The sequence below is a fragment of the Callospermophilus lateralis genome, chromosome 13, assembly GCF_048772815.1.
Source record: "Callospermophilus lateralis isolate mCalLat2 chromosome 13, mCalLat2.hap1, whole genome shotgun sequence".
Lineage (NCBI taxonomy): Eukaryota > Metazoa > Chordata > Mammalia > Rodentia > Sciuridae > Callospermophilus > Callospermophilus lateralis.
In genome coordinates, this window is record NC_135317.1 from 33,525,277 (window position 1) to 33,539,180 (window position 13,904).

General features: G+C 43.6%; 1 protein-coding gene across 1 annotated transcript in view; it reads left to right on the forward strand.

The window, feature by feature from the left end:
• Window positions 1-212: 212 nt before the first annotated feature.
• Pip4k2a (phosphatidylinositol-5-phosphate 4-kinase type 2 alpha) overlaps window positions 213-13,904 on the forward strand; it is a 156,816-nt gene continuing 143,124 nt past the window's right edge. The window contains exon 1 of the mRNA XM_076872955.1: window positions 213-644. Coding sequence (XP_076729070.1) covers window positions 501-644 — 144 coding nt within the window. The 5' untranslated portion in view covers window positions 213-500. The remainder of the gene's footprint in view (window positions 645-13,904) is intronic.

The window sequence follows — 13,904 nt, forward strand, 5'->3', positions numbered from 1 at the left end:
GCCAGGAGCTGCTGGCCAAGCTCGCCTGAGTACAGGGGGCCGCCTGGAAGCCACCGAGCGGGAGCCCGACCCGGAGGCGGAGGCAGAGGGCGCAGCCTAACGGTCCCGCCGCCGCGCCGCGCCCCGCCCGGCGGCGCCGCAGCTGCTGCCCGCCCGCCCCCTGCGTCATGACGCCGGCGCCCAACGCGGAAGCCCTCGCGGCGCGCCTGGTCCAGCCGCGGGCAGAGCGCGGAGCCGCGGCGGGCGCGGGAGTCGGGCCGGGCGCGAGCTGAGCGCAGCCTCCTGCCCCAGCCGGGCCGAGCGGGCGGAGCGGGCGGAGCGGGCACAGCGAGCCGCGCCGGGCTGAGCACGCGGGCAGCGGCAGCGGCGGCGGGCGGAGCGGGACACTGCGCGCCGGGGCCGCCGCCGAGGGGATGCGGCTGCCTCCCCGGGCCGGTGTGTAGAGAGGGCGGGTCCCCGGCCTCGGGAGCGCGGCGGTGGAGGGGACGGAGGAGGCGGCCATGGCGACCCCTGGCAACCTGGGGTCCTCCGTCCTGGCGAGCAAGACCAAGACCAAGAAGAAGCACTTCGTAGCGCAGAAAGTGAAGCTGTTTCGGGCCAGCGACCCGCTGCTCAGCGTCCTGATGTGGGGGGTAAACCACTCGGTAAGGGCTTGGCTGCAGCGCGCAGTCCCCTTCCTTCTCCTCTTCTTTCGCGCCCCCCCCTACGTCTCCCGCTGCAGCTGTTGGCGGGGCGGGGAGCGCGAGCCGGCCGGGTCAGCGGGTCCCCAGCCCTTTGGCTGCTCGCCTTCGGAGCTGCCCGCCCGCCTTGGTGTCCCTAGCCCCACGACGTGCGTCCGCTCCTCCGGGCAGCCCCGAGCCACTTGCGCCCTCTTTGGACATAGGGCCGGGTGCGGAATGAGAGGTCTTCTCTGCATCTGAGCCCTGCGCCTGGTGCCAGTGCCGACCCCCGTCGGTCCACCCGCGGGTCGGTCCCAGCAGCTGGGGAAGTGGGAAGTTTGTGTGGGGCACAGCTCCGCCTCGTCTGTCAGCCCCAGCGGGGACTGCTTGGGGTCCGGGTCCGGGCGATGGCTCCCTTGCTGGGGGAGGGGGGCGGTGCGGTGTGGCCGCCGGTGTCCTCCACGGGAGGGCAGGTGTAGGTATTCCTGGCTGGGCAGGTTCAGAACCTCCTGCGAGAGGACAGAGGTAAGACTCCTAGGAGAGCTAGGAGATTTAGGGCAACAGCTTTAGTGCTTAGAACCTTTTTTCCTTTAAAGGCTATATTAGTGGACACGAGGAGTCTTTTTGGCAAAGAAAAAGCCAGTGTGACTATGGCACTAGCGTTGAGCATCTTCTCTGCTCCTCTCCTGAATCGCGCTGCCGCTGTGCAGGCTAAAGAGCTCTTGACGGGGAGTCTTCCTCCCCACACCTCCTCCCTCTCCTTGGGGAACCAGGCAGAAGTCACCTACTGCAGAAGGGCGGCTGGGGCGGTGACAGCTGGAGGGGTCCCGGCGGACGCGGATGAAAGGTGGTCTTGAGTTGATTACATCCGCTTTTGGGGTTTGTTTAAAAGGCCGGAGGAGAACGCTTTGGAAAGGCTAGCTTAACACCACAGCCAGGAGTGGAGGAAGATGCGCCGCTGCGGGCTATGCGGACTGCGGTTTGAGGGTCTGAAATAGCCTCCTGCTGATCTTACAGCAAGAAACTCCTGCAGTTTTAATCTACTTAGATGTAGGATCAGGAAACACGATAGACAGTTTTTGACAGAGCCATGAAAGTTTAAATGAGCTTGTGAATTTTGACCGTGACCTTATCCACTGCAGTTAGCATCTGAGGAAAAAGTATAAGCCTGCTTTCTGTGCTTTTGATTTCTCTGGGTGCCAATGTGTCCTTTTCAGCATAAAGGAAATGACAGAATACCGTCTTTTTTTTTTTTTCCCACTCTCAAATTAACAAAGTTGCTGAAAATGGCTCATAAGCATTTTAAAAAATATATTCCTTCCCTGAGCTGTGGAAAAGGATAAACAATATTAGCATTGATAGTTTGTATGGAGTGACTTTTTTTTTAAAGTTGATAAATTATTATTTTCTGTCAGATTAATTCCTGTCCCCCTGAAGTTCATTTTAAGGTCCTGACAATTTAAGTAATAGGAATATAAGCTAAACCCTTAAGACAGTATAGATTACTGCACCAGGAACTCCCCCAAGTTTTATAACAGAAAACGAAATGAAAGTTTTCCTACATAATGTCTACAATTTAGTTATGTTTACTTTTGGTAAGTTTTTTTTTTTTTTTTTTTTTTTTTTGTTGTTTTGTTTTGTTTTTGTTAGTTGAAGGTCTCTTCACTAGAATAGGACCTAATAATAAAAATAGGGTGTGTACTGTAGTGCTTACTCATATTTATGGGTCCTTTTTATCTCTTTTGGAGTTCTGGTGTTTTAGTCCAGAGAGTATTTGTGTCTCTGGATTGAATCTAGAAAAGTAAGTGTCAACAATATGCTGCTGAGGGCTGGGGATTGTGGCTCAGTGGTAAAGCACTTGCCTAGCAAGTGTGAGGCTCTGGGTTCGATCCTCAGCACCACATAAAAATAAATAAATGAAATAAAGGTATTATGTCCAACCACAACTAAAAATATTTTTTTAAAAAAAATATGCTGCTGAAAAAAAATGTGTGTGTACTCTCTGGGAATTAGTCTGGACTTCCATGTTACTTTAGAAAAGCCTGTAACTGAGCATAATTTGCTGTAATCATTTATGTTGTTACCTTATATTTATGAGTTGCTACATTTGTTTTTTGAGTTTCTTTCTAACTGGAAACATTTTGAAACTACTTAAACCTTATAAAAATAATGTCTGATTGCCAGATAGTACATTTAGTGTTATTTTCTTTTGCTTAAGTTAGCATTCCTAAGTATACATAGCCAGAGTACTGGAGATTCCATAGTGCACAATGTAAGCATGTTATTCATTCAATAAATATGTATTGGGCACATTTAGTGCCAGCCACTGTAGGAAAAGTTGCTAAAATGCATCTCATATTTTTGTCCAGATATCTTTATTTTGAAGGCTCTGAGTTGACATAAGAAAGGTCTGTTTCAGATGTCTATTTTCATATATATATATGTGTGTGTGTGTGTGTGTGTATATATATATATATATATATATATATATATGTTTTTTTTTTTTTTTTTTTTTTAAAGAATGCAGTTGTATAGAGAGATGAAATCCAGATTGATGAAATCTGGTTGATTTCATTTTAGGTGACAAAGTGTGGTACCAGATAGATGTTTTATCATGACCTTCTGTGTACCAAAGTTTACAGAATAATGTGGAGAAAATATGTCCAAAGTATTAAGAATCTGCAAGCTCAAAGGGGAATGAAGGGAAGGGAAGGGGGATAGGAATAGGAAAGACAGTAAATGAATTGGATGTAACTTTTCTGTGTTCATATATGAATACACGACCGACCAGTATAACTCCACATCATGTTCAGCCACAAGAATGGAATCCTAATTAGGATAAGTTATATTTCATGTATATATAATATGTCAAAATACAGTTACTGTCATGTGTATCTAAAAAGAACAAATAAAAAAAAAGACTGAAAATCTCAAAACAACAACAACAGCAAAGAATCAGAGAGCCGAGTGTAGTTTATTAATGGGAACATTTGAGAAAGCATAGTAGAGAAGGAATAGATATGATTCAGACAGAATATTTTCCCTACAATTCTTCTTCTTCTTGTTTTTTTTTTTTTTTTTTTTTCTTTTTGGTACCAGGGATTGCTTAAACACAGAGCAAAATCCCCATCCCTTTTTATTTTGAGAGGTCTCACTGAGTAACTGAGGATAACTTTGAACTTGTGATCCTTCCCAGTAAATTGCTGGGATTATAGGCATGGTCACTGTGTCTGGCCCTATACTTCTAATGTGATCAGAATTAATGAAAAATGTTTTATCATGAATATAGCATGATAAATTTTAAAGTTTCTTTGGACTTTTTATATAGTATTTAGAAATAACCATAAATTTGGAGCTCTAAACTGCATGTTTATTTTATCTTATTATGATTGAGCATCTTTCCATTGCTATGGTGAAAATCTCACTGGATCTGTGTTTTAATTCTTTCTTTAATTCTAACTGTTGACCTTGGTGTGCTAAGGTCAAAGATCTGAGCTAACCTGTTTTTGCATCAGTGTTTATATCTGTTAACTGAGGTTGTTTGAATGATTTCCAAGCTTTTTTTTTTTCTAATTTCATATTCAACCATTTTTATAGTCCAGTAGGTACCTGATATTATATTCAAACCCACAGAAGTAGTAATAGAATATAGTAGAAGTTGCATTACTGTTATAAACTGGCAAATGCAGCAGCATTCAGGGAGTTTCCAAGCCTTGACTAGAGGTGAAGGAAATCTATGAAGATTTTAAGAGATTGTGAAGTAAGAGTTTGCTAGATTGATTGCAGTTGGACTGTGTTACAGTCTATTAAGTCAAAGTCTATTCGATTGAAATGTAAAAACTTGCAATTAAGGTGAAAATGTTCAAGTCCATTGTAGTGGTAATGAAAATCTTGATTTGGGCAATGCTCAGTGTCGACAATAAGCCTGCCATTGTGTGGTTAATTTGATATGTTACTGCTTTCTAACTTAAAAATACCCATCAGTGAATGGACCAGTGCCAATTTTTATTTTAAGTATTTTAAGCTGAGAATATAATTGAATACATAAAGGAAAAGATGACTTAAGAAGGCAGTTTTATCTTGTTACTTTTGGAATTAAACTAAAAATGATCAGGCGGTTAGCTTCTTAAAATGATATTTTAATAGTGTGTGGAATATGTTGAATGATCTGAGCCAAGACTTGTTTTAAATAGATATTGCAAAAGATTTTTATACACTGAAATATGAGGCTTTTAGAAATTAGTATTTAAAACCTTATTTAAATAGCCGAAGAAAGACGTTCATTGTCTCTATAGAGAAATCGTGAAGGATGTTATTCGTCACATACTACTTCTATTCTTATTTAAGTATATTGTATATTTAAGTAATATAAGTATATTTAAGTAATACATACATATTTTTCTAAACTTATTTAAATCAAACAAGTATTTGCGGTTCTATCACGGTAGAAGGGCAGATTGGTAATCAAACCATGAGAAGAAACAGGTACTTGGGTGCTGTTGGGACTTTCCTGTCCATTTTGGCTTCATTCTTCATAGGCCAAGGAACTAATAGTTTCTGAATTTCCCATTTTGTCATTTCTACCCCATAGAAATATTCTGTGTGGTCTGATTTGGGTTAGTTATAGCCTCCTTCTGGAAAAGCAGATATGAAAACCTGGCAGCATCTGCCTGGTGGAGTTGGGAAAGAGCCAACAGGCAGTTTTTATCTGATGTCTCTGGGTCCTGCCTTTGGAGATCTATAAGGGCCAGCCTTCTAACATTGTGCCTAGTTTTGTGTGAATTGAGAATATACAGTTTTTCAGGTATAGTATCCGTAGCTTGTGTTGTATTCCCAGAAAAGATGGGGATTCCAATAGGGTTTGGAGAAATAGTGATTTCTTTTAGGTTCATAGATTCATATCTGGGCTCTGAAAAAAGATGAAAGAAGAAAACTAGGTTTTAAAATGATGTAAATGACTATAAAATTATATCGACTGAATATAAAACAATAAGGCAATTAAAATAAAAAATAGCTTGATGAAACTCATTGAAGGGAATCCAATCAACCATTCATTCAAGAACTTGTCTCCTCACACTATTTTTTTTCTTTCTTTTCAGAGGAAAGAAGCACGCTAAACAGACATGTTTTGCAGTATTATTGGGAGAAAATGCTTAATGCTCTAAAACATGGGGTTATATCTGGAGAACAGAATGCAGTTTCTTCTCTCTTATCAGATACCTTAGCATGAACTTTAGTATTTAGAATGCTCCCCAAAGCTGAAAGATCTGCTGTGCTTTTAGAAAGATTGTCAGCAAGAATTGTGATAAACCAACAGAATGTACTTTCAGTTGATAGAAAATGCACTCAACCAGAGTAGTAATTAATTCAACTAGCATACACTTTGAAATACAAATTTTGGAATTCAAAGGAATTTTTAATGCAGTTTGGTAGGATGGTTTGTGGTCAGATTAGGTTCAGATCCTGGCTCCATCATTTATGGGCTCTTTGAAAAAAGTTTTTAGCTGCTTGAGCCTTGATTTACATATTTTTTTTAATATTTATTTATTTTTTTTTAGTTTTCTGTAGACACAACATCTTTGTATGTGGTGCTGAAGATCGAACCCGGGCTATATGCATGCCAGGCGAGCTCGATACCACTTGAGCCACATCTCCAGCCCAATTTACATATTCTTAAAATGGAGACAATAATGATATTTAGGATTAAATGAGATAATGTATTTAAGGCCTAGTCCTATAATTGACCCATAATAAGGATTCAGTAGATGATGCCTAAAATGATAGAATTTGGATGCGTGTAAGATGGTAGCTTGTTAATAAGCACTAGACCAGAGCTTCTCCAAATTTAATATGCATGTAAATCACACAAGTCATGTGGGGCTTTTAAAATTACCATCAGTCTGATGGGGGTGGTTTAATATGTTCTCAGGTGATGCTAATGCTGTTGGTCCATGGGCTGTACTTTGAGTAGCCAAGCAGTAGAAGGAATAGCTTTAAAAGTAAGGATAAATATTCAGAATTTGTCCCCTGACTGGTATGCGACGAGTCTTTAGAAGAACAGGGACCACATGATGGAATTAGGAAAGTTAGGAGAAGGTATTGTGTATTGGAAAGGTGTTAACTTTTTTATTTTATTTTTTTTAAAGAAATGTTGACTTGCAGGTGATGGTGGGTGGAAAGTCCAATTATAGTATGCCATGGGATGTTGGAAAGATGGAATTCAAACTCAGGAGCAAGATGAGGGCTGGAATAAAGAATTGAGAATTATTCATACAGAAGTGATAGTTAAAGCTATGGGGGTTAATTAGAACTCTGATGGAGAGGTTGGGGCCAACTCTGAGGGAAGATCAGAGAAGAAGGAAGAAGAATCAAGAGAAAACCCAGCAAGGAAACTGGAGAATTAGGTGCTCCCGAGAGCTTGCTGTTTGTGGATGTATTCTTGAGAGTGGTTGATTCAGAGGGGTGTGTGTGTGTGTGATTCTTAAGGAGTGAATAAGTGAAATAGAGGCAGCTCCTCTTTTAGAAGGTTAGAAGTAGAGAGTGAAAGGTGTCATTTAATTTAGGAATTCCCAGGGTTCTCCTTGACCCCGTCTCTTGTCTGTCTTTCTCACCTCTGCTTTTCCTAGCCAGATTCATTTTCTGCCCTACACTGCCATCAGAGCCTCCAAGCTAAGGCTGCTATAGCCACCTTTATCTACCTCTCCTTTCCGTTTTGGTGTTGTGGAGTCTCCTGGTCGTGTGAAGTTCAGGATTCTATTCTCAGAGTAATGCTCTAAAACAAAGGAAACAGGTTTCATCCAGTCAAGTTCACAGACCCCTCAAGTTCTATCCAGTGACTATTTGGGGGCTCTAAGAACTTGGCGGGGCAGTTAAGAACCCTTGAAAGAATAAGATGGGGGTGGAATGGGGTAGGAAATGGGGGAGAGCATGCCACAGCCAGGGGAATAACATGCAGACCGAAGATGCTCAGGTTGAATTCATCCCTGCTGGACTCACAGTGCCTAGTTCATGGTGGGGGTCAGGCCTATGTCTTTAGCCACTACTGGGCTGCCTGTGTCAGTCACATCTTTCAGATCTTTTCGTCCCTATTCTTAGTCTTAAAAGCTGTACTTGGATGGACACATTATTAGCTATTAATATGGGGTGAGGGGCTGTTTGAAAACACTTTTTTTTTTTCTTTACAGAAAGAAAATCATAGGTATGTACAAAGCAGGTGGATAGAGAATAAATATGTAATTTATTCGTGAAAAGTGTTTTTAAGAGTTTTAAAACAGTAACTTACCTACAGACAGGCTTTTAAATGTTATACTTTTACACTGGAAGTGGTTCAGATCTGAGCTCTGAGGTCAGTGCTTGGTTGGCTGTGTGACCCGCGGCAAGTTATTTATATAGCCTCTTGGTCCCTTGCTTATGAAACGATGCAAAAGAGTACCTACTACAGAGGGTTGTTAGGTGGATTAAATGAGCACAGAGGCTCCACTACTCAAAGTGGGGTTACATCCTGTTTACCCGCCATGAGTTGAAAATATTGTTAGTGCATTCAATGCACCTAACCTATCAGGCATCATGGCCTAGCCTCGCCTGCCTTAGACCTGCTCGGAGCACTTACATTAGCCTACACCTGGGTAGAATCATCTCACACGAAGCCTGTTTCATAATAAAGTTGAACAGCTCATGTAATTTATTGATAGTGTACTGAAAGTGAAAAACTGTATGTTGGGGACTGATTGTATTTCTGAGATGCCTAAATAGTTGCTGGAACATGGAAAGTTCTGATAGATACATGCACAGTTAACTAGGGAACCAAGACTGCTGGGGGTGAGTGGTATGAAATAGGGTAGATAGTGTATAGGCCTAGATTAAGAAGACATTGAGTGGCTGGGCGTGGTGGCACATGCCTGTAATCCTAGTGGCTCGGGAGGCTGAGGCAGGCAGATTGCAAGTTAAAGGACAGCATCATCAATTTAGTGAGGCCCTAAGCAACTCAGCGAGAACCTGTCTCTAAATAAAATCTTAAAAAGAGCTCGCAACGTGGCTCAGCACTCTGGGTTCAATCCCTGGTACCCGCCCCCCCCCCCCCAAAAAAAAAAATGAAGAGCATCTCAGGCAGAGGGATCAGGAAGGATCAGCCTGTGCAAAGGTCCTGAGGCTATCTCTTGCTTGGCATGTCCAGGGAAATATAAGGAAGGCTGTGTAGCTGAAGCAGAGTGAGAGAGGGCTAAAGGTAGGAATGAGGACCAAGTGGTAACAGTGACTGGATCTTGCTTACTTCCACTTGGGAGACTTGGAGAAGACTTGAGGGGAGGTGACCCTGAGGAGAACATTGAAGATTAAACAGAATCTCCCAGGTGCAGAAGACAGGGAAAGATACATATTATGAGATAAAGGGGTTGACCACTGGCAAAAACTAGTGGAGTAGAGTGAGTCCTCTACGGTGGCTGTGGCCATTGCTGTAGTTCAGAGAACAGTGACACTATCGGTCACCCAGGAAGCTGTTAGGAATGCGGGGTCTTGGGCCTCCCTGCAGGTTGCTGGAACAGAATGCAGTTTAACTAGATGGGCAATTTGTAAGCACCTGCAGTTTGGACAGGCACTGGTTGGGGCAGTCTTTGGTTTCAAGCCCCCAGGGTTCTTTGGACCTGCCCCAGAGGCAGGTGGGAGGGAGGCTGAGCTGCTGGGGGAGGGCAGCTGCAAACTCAGCTTCATCCAGAGCAGCTTGTTTTTGTCCTTGTTGTTGTCTTTGGGTTTTTGTTGTTGTTTGTTTGTTTGTTTGTTCCTTTAATTAGAGCACTGAACATAATATATACCAGGAAATGAAGGTTCTACAGACAAGAAGATTGAGAGCCACAGAGGTAAATTGTGGGGAATGTCAAGGAAATGGTTGAAAAAATAGTTGGAGGCCAGATTGGAAGGGCTAAGTAGCCTTTGCAGGGAAGAGCTATCAGCAGTTCTGACAAGTGTTGCTTTATAATTTACCCCAAGGGGGCTCCAGTACTTTACCTTTGTCTCCTAGTGTGTTCTGTCCTCTTTGAAATCATTTGCTTTTCTCCCTTTCCTTAAACTTCTGTTTACTGTCTTGTCCCTTTGTCCTCCTTTGGCTGATTCCTCCCTTAGAAAGCACTGGACAAGTACAGGCTTTCAACTTCTCCAATTCCTACCCTGCAGTCTGCCAACTTCTGGGCTATTGAATTCATCAGTCCACAGACATCTGGCTAGGGAGGTACTAACCACACAGGGGCTACTTTGATTTCACTTAGTGGAACTTCAGTTCATTTTCTCATATCAAGTGACCCATACACGTGAGGTTAGTGGCTACTGAATTTGCACAGTGCCACCATAGTCGATTTCCATTGTTACAGCACCTTCTACTGGTGCTCCCTGCTCTAAGACCTCCTATCTTGAAACAAAGTAAAATGCACCTCTTCTCACTATCGCTTCCGCGCAGTCTCTTGGTCTCTCTGCTGTCTCCTCTTACCTTTTACCCCACTCACCTGCCCTGTTCTCCTTAACCTGTCCCAATCTAGCTTCCAACCCCCTCATTCCCAGGAAGCTGTTCTTCTCAACATCAGTAGTGACACCAGGGGTTCTAATCCAGGCGGTTCCTTTGTTTTTGGCTTTTCTTGTTTTCCTTCTGCCTTGCTGACCATCCCTTCTTAGGTGCCTTATCAAACTCTTCTTCCTTTATTCAGTTCCCACATGTTGAAATGCCCCAGGACTGTGGCTGGGGTGGGCCGTCCATGACTCCACGTGTGTTTTACCTGCATGATCTTAGTCTCAGAGCTTTTGATAGCCTTTTATGCTGATTGAGACATTTATATCTTCCGCTCTTACTTCTCTCTCTGACTCTGTATTCGGTTTCTTACTACATGTCTTCATGTGAATCTCTGGTGGACATCACAGATGTTGCAAGCAGAACTCTTGGTTTCTTCTGCCTCCTCTACTCCCCGCCACCATATACCCTAAACCAGTGTCTTCCTCCTCTCAGTAAATGGACCACCATCTCCCCAGGTGCTCCAGACAGAAACTTGGGTACCAGCCTGGGTTCCTCTTTTCCTTATCACTGTGACTTGAATCTGCATACTTGTCTCTTCCCACTTAAACCCTGTCCTCAACACTGTCACTCAGTATCGATTGGTCTACAGTATTTACCCTTGCTCTACTTCTGTCCAGATTCTGTACGGCAGTGACAGAATGACTTTTCTGAAATGTATATATACCGGGTCACTTCCCCAGTTAGACCTTCCGAAGGTTTCCCATTGCGCTTAAAATAAAACCCAAACTCTTTTCTGTGGCTCACAAGATTTTACTGGCCTGGCCCCGCTTCCCTCTTTTCCCTCATTAACATCTTCATTACTCCTACTTTCCAGCCACACTGGTCTTTTTTCTGGTCTTTAAATAAACAAACCCAGAACAGCCGCAGAGCTTCTGCATTTACCTTTCTCTTGGTCTAGAATGTTCTTCCTTCAGATTTTAGAATGATTGGCCCCCTCTCTGGTATTTTAATCACAGCTAAATGGCTCCCTTCTCTGACCTGCTCATCTAAGGTAGTTCCTCTGTTCTCACAGTCTTCCTGTATTTTCCCATGACACTTAATGTCACCTGAAACTGAGCTGTTTCCATGTTTATTGTTTTTTTTCTCCCAACTAGAATGGTAAGTTCCACACAACTAACTGTATCCCCACCCCTAGAATAGTGCTTCTCCATGGTTGGCGCTCAGTAGTATTAACAAATGAGCTGGATTGCGCACAGTAGGCCATTAGTGCACAGCTGGTGCATGATGAGCCCTTTGTTTTAGTCAGCATTTTACACTGCTGTGACTAAAAGACCCAAGCAGCACAACTGTAGGAGAAAAAGTTCATTTGAGGGCTCACAGTTTCAGAGGTCTCAGTCCATAGAAGTCTGGCACCATGCCTTGGGGCTCCAGGTGAGGCTGAATATCACCATAGACAGAGGGAAGCTCACATGATGATCAGAAAGCAGAGAGACTCCACTTGCCAAATGTAAATATATCCTAAAACCACACCCCCAATGCCCCACCTCTGCCTGCCCCATCTCTGCCAGCTGCACACCCAGTTAATCCCATCAGGGGATTGATTCACTGATTGGGTTAAGGCTCTTACAACCCAATCGTTTCCCCTCTGAACTGTCTCACATTGTCTCACACATGAGCTTTTGGGGGACACCTCACATCCAAACCATAACACCCTTCCACCTTAAATTTTCACCAACACATGAAGTTTATTGTTGTTATGATTGAGCATGGTATTTAGAGCGTTTTGATAAGCAAGTTGTGCAGTGCATTGGAGAGTGGGAAAAACTTGCTGCACGTTGATGATAAGAGATGTGGGATAACTGCAGGCCCCTGCCAAAGAAGGAGCTTATGTTTACAGACCATGTAGGACCTTTGCCTTGTGAACAGAACAGGGCAGGTTCAGAGAATAAGCAGCTTCTCTCGGATGGTGTCAGAATGCCCAAGGGCCATCAGCCAAACTGTGTGAAGACTGTGAATGATTTCTAAACAGTCTATTATTATGTACAGAAGTGCACTTCAGCTGTTGCTCCTGACTTGCTCCCAGTAGCTAGGGGTCTTTCAGTGGCTTAGGATGCCTCTAGAAATTCCAGTATGCACAAGTGTGCCATAAGCTAAATTTAAAATTCATAAGCATTGAAATAACAGTGATAATTCTAGTGTCTCAAATCCTTGTGGGTCTTTGTGTATCATTTCTGCTGGTTCTTTCTCATGGTGCCTCATTGCTACGTATGACATGTTTGGTTCATTTTGGCTACGAGCTGTTCGCTGCCCTTGGACAATTATTTGCACAGGAGTCCTCAAGTCTTAGGGGAACAGTGTGAACCTTCCAGGAGGTCTGCTTATTTATGTCAGGCGTCTAGGGGCACTATAGACCTCAACCTCATGTTTGACACTAAATTCACAGCTTAGAGGTTTCTGGACTGCATAGGGATATGAATTTGGGCTTTAGGTCTCTGGTGGGTGGTTTGGGTTTATTTTTGGTTCACCCTTACTCTAGGGTGTCACCCTTTCCAATGTAGTCTTGTGGAGAAAGGATTTCCTGTTGGACCCCACATCTTGGGTGGATCCCAAATTCTGACTTCTGTTTTTTTCAACCCACAGAACCATCAGGTCTCTCAGAGCCAAAGTGACGTCCCTCACTAACTTTCAGCTCTCTCATCGAGCTTTCACTTCAGTTTTGACAGGGTGACCCTCTCCTGTCGTTTCAGCTCTTTGATGCCTTTTTTTCAAAATACATTTTTTGTGGTCATAGGTAGACACAATACCTTTATTTATTTTTATGTGGTGCTGAGGATCGAGCCTAGTGCCTTACATATGCCAGGTGAGCGTTCTACCACTGAGCACCAGCCCCAGCCCCTCTTTGATGCCTTTAGGATGTTAAATACACACACACACACACATACACACACACACGCACACACACGTATATAAAATTCAGGATGTATTATGGTTTGAGTATGAGGTATCCCCCTAATGCTCCTGTTAATGTGTTTCATAAGTGAAACAATTAAATTGTGAGAGCTCTAACCTGATCAGTCCACCCTCACGGCTAGGTGGTTAATCTAGGCCGATTGCCTGGAGGAGGTGGTCCCGGGGACATGCCCTAGAAGGGTGCATCATCCCTGTGACCCCTTCACTCCCTCCTCTCTTCTGCCCCCAGCCGTGAGCTGAACAGCTTTAGTCCTCTGGGCCTTTCCCCTTGATGTGTTGCCTTAGGGTGGGCCCAGAGCAGTGGAGGCAGTGGTCTATGGACAGAGAGTTCTGAAACTGTGGGCCCCCAATAAACTTCTTCTCTAAGTTGTTCTTTTCATATATTTTGGTCACAGTGACAAAAAGCTAACTAAAACCCAAATCAAAGCTGACAAAAATCAAATGTTTACTTGTTTTCAGTGGCAGTGTTGATCTGAATAACCCTATTAGCAGCATTGGGAATTAGCACCAAAGTTTCTTCTCTTTAATTTTATTATTATTACTATTATGTTATTTTGTGGTGCTGAGGATCGAACCCAGAGTTTCATATATGCTAAACAAGTGTTCTATCACTGCCTTTAAACCTACCTAGCACTGAAGTTTCTTGGGAAAAGGGATGACATGCAGTAATTAAGGGGTGACATGTCAGAGCCCTGGAACAGTTCTGGGGCCTTCCCCAGGATGGGTTAGTGAGGGAAATCCATGGGGCAGAAGGGAGGACTGAAGGAAGGAAGGAAGCCATG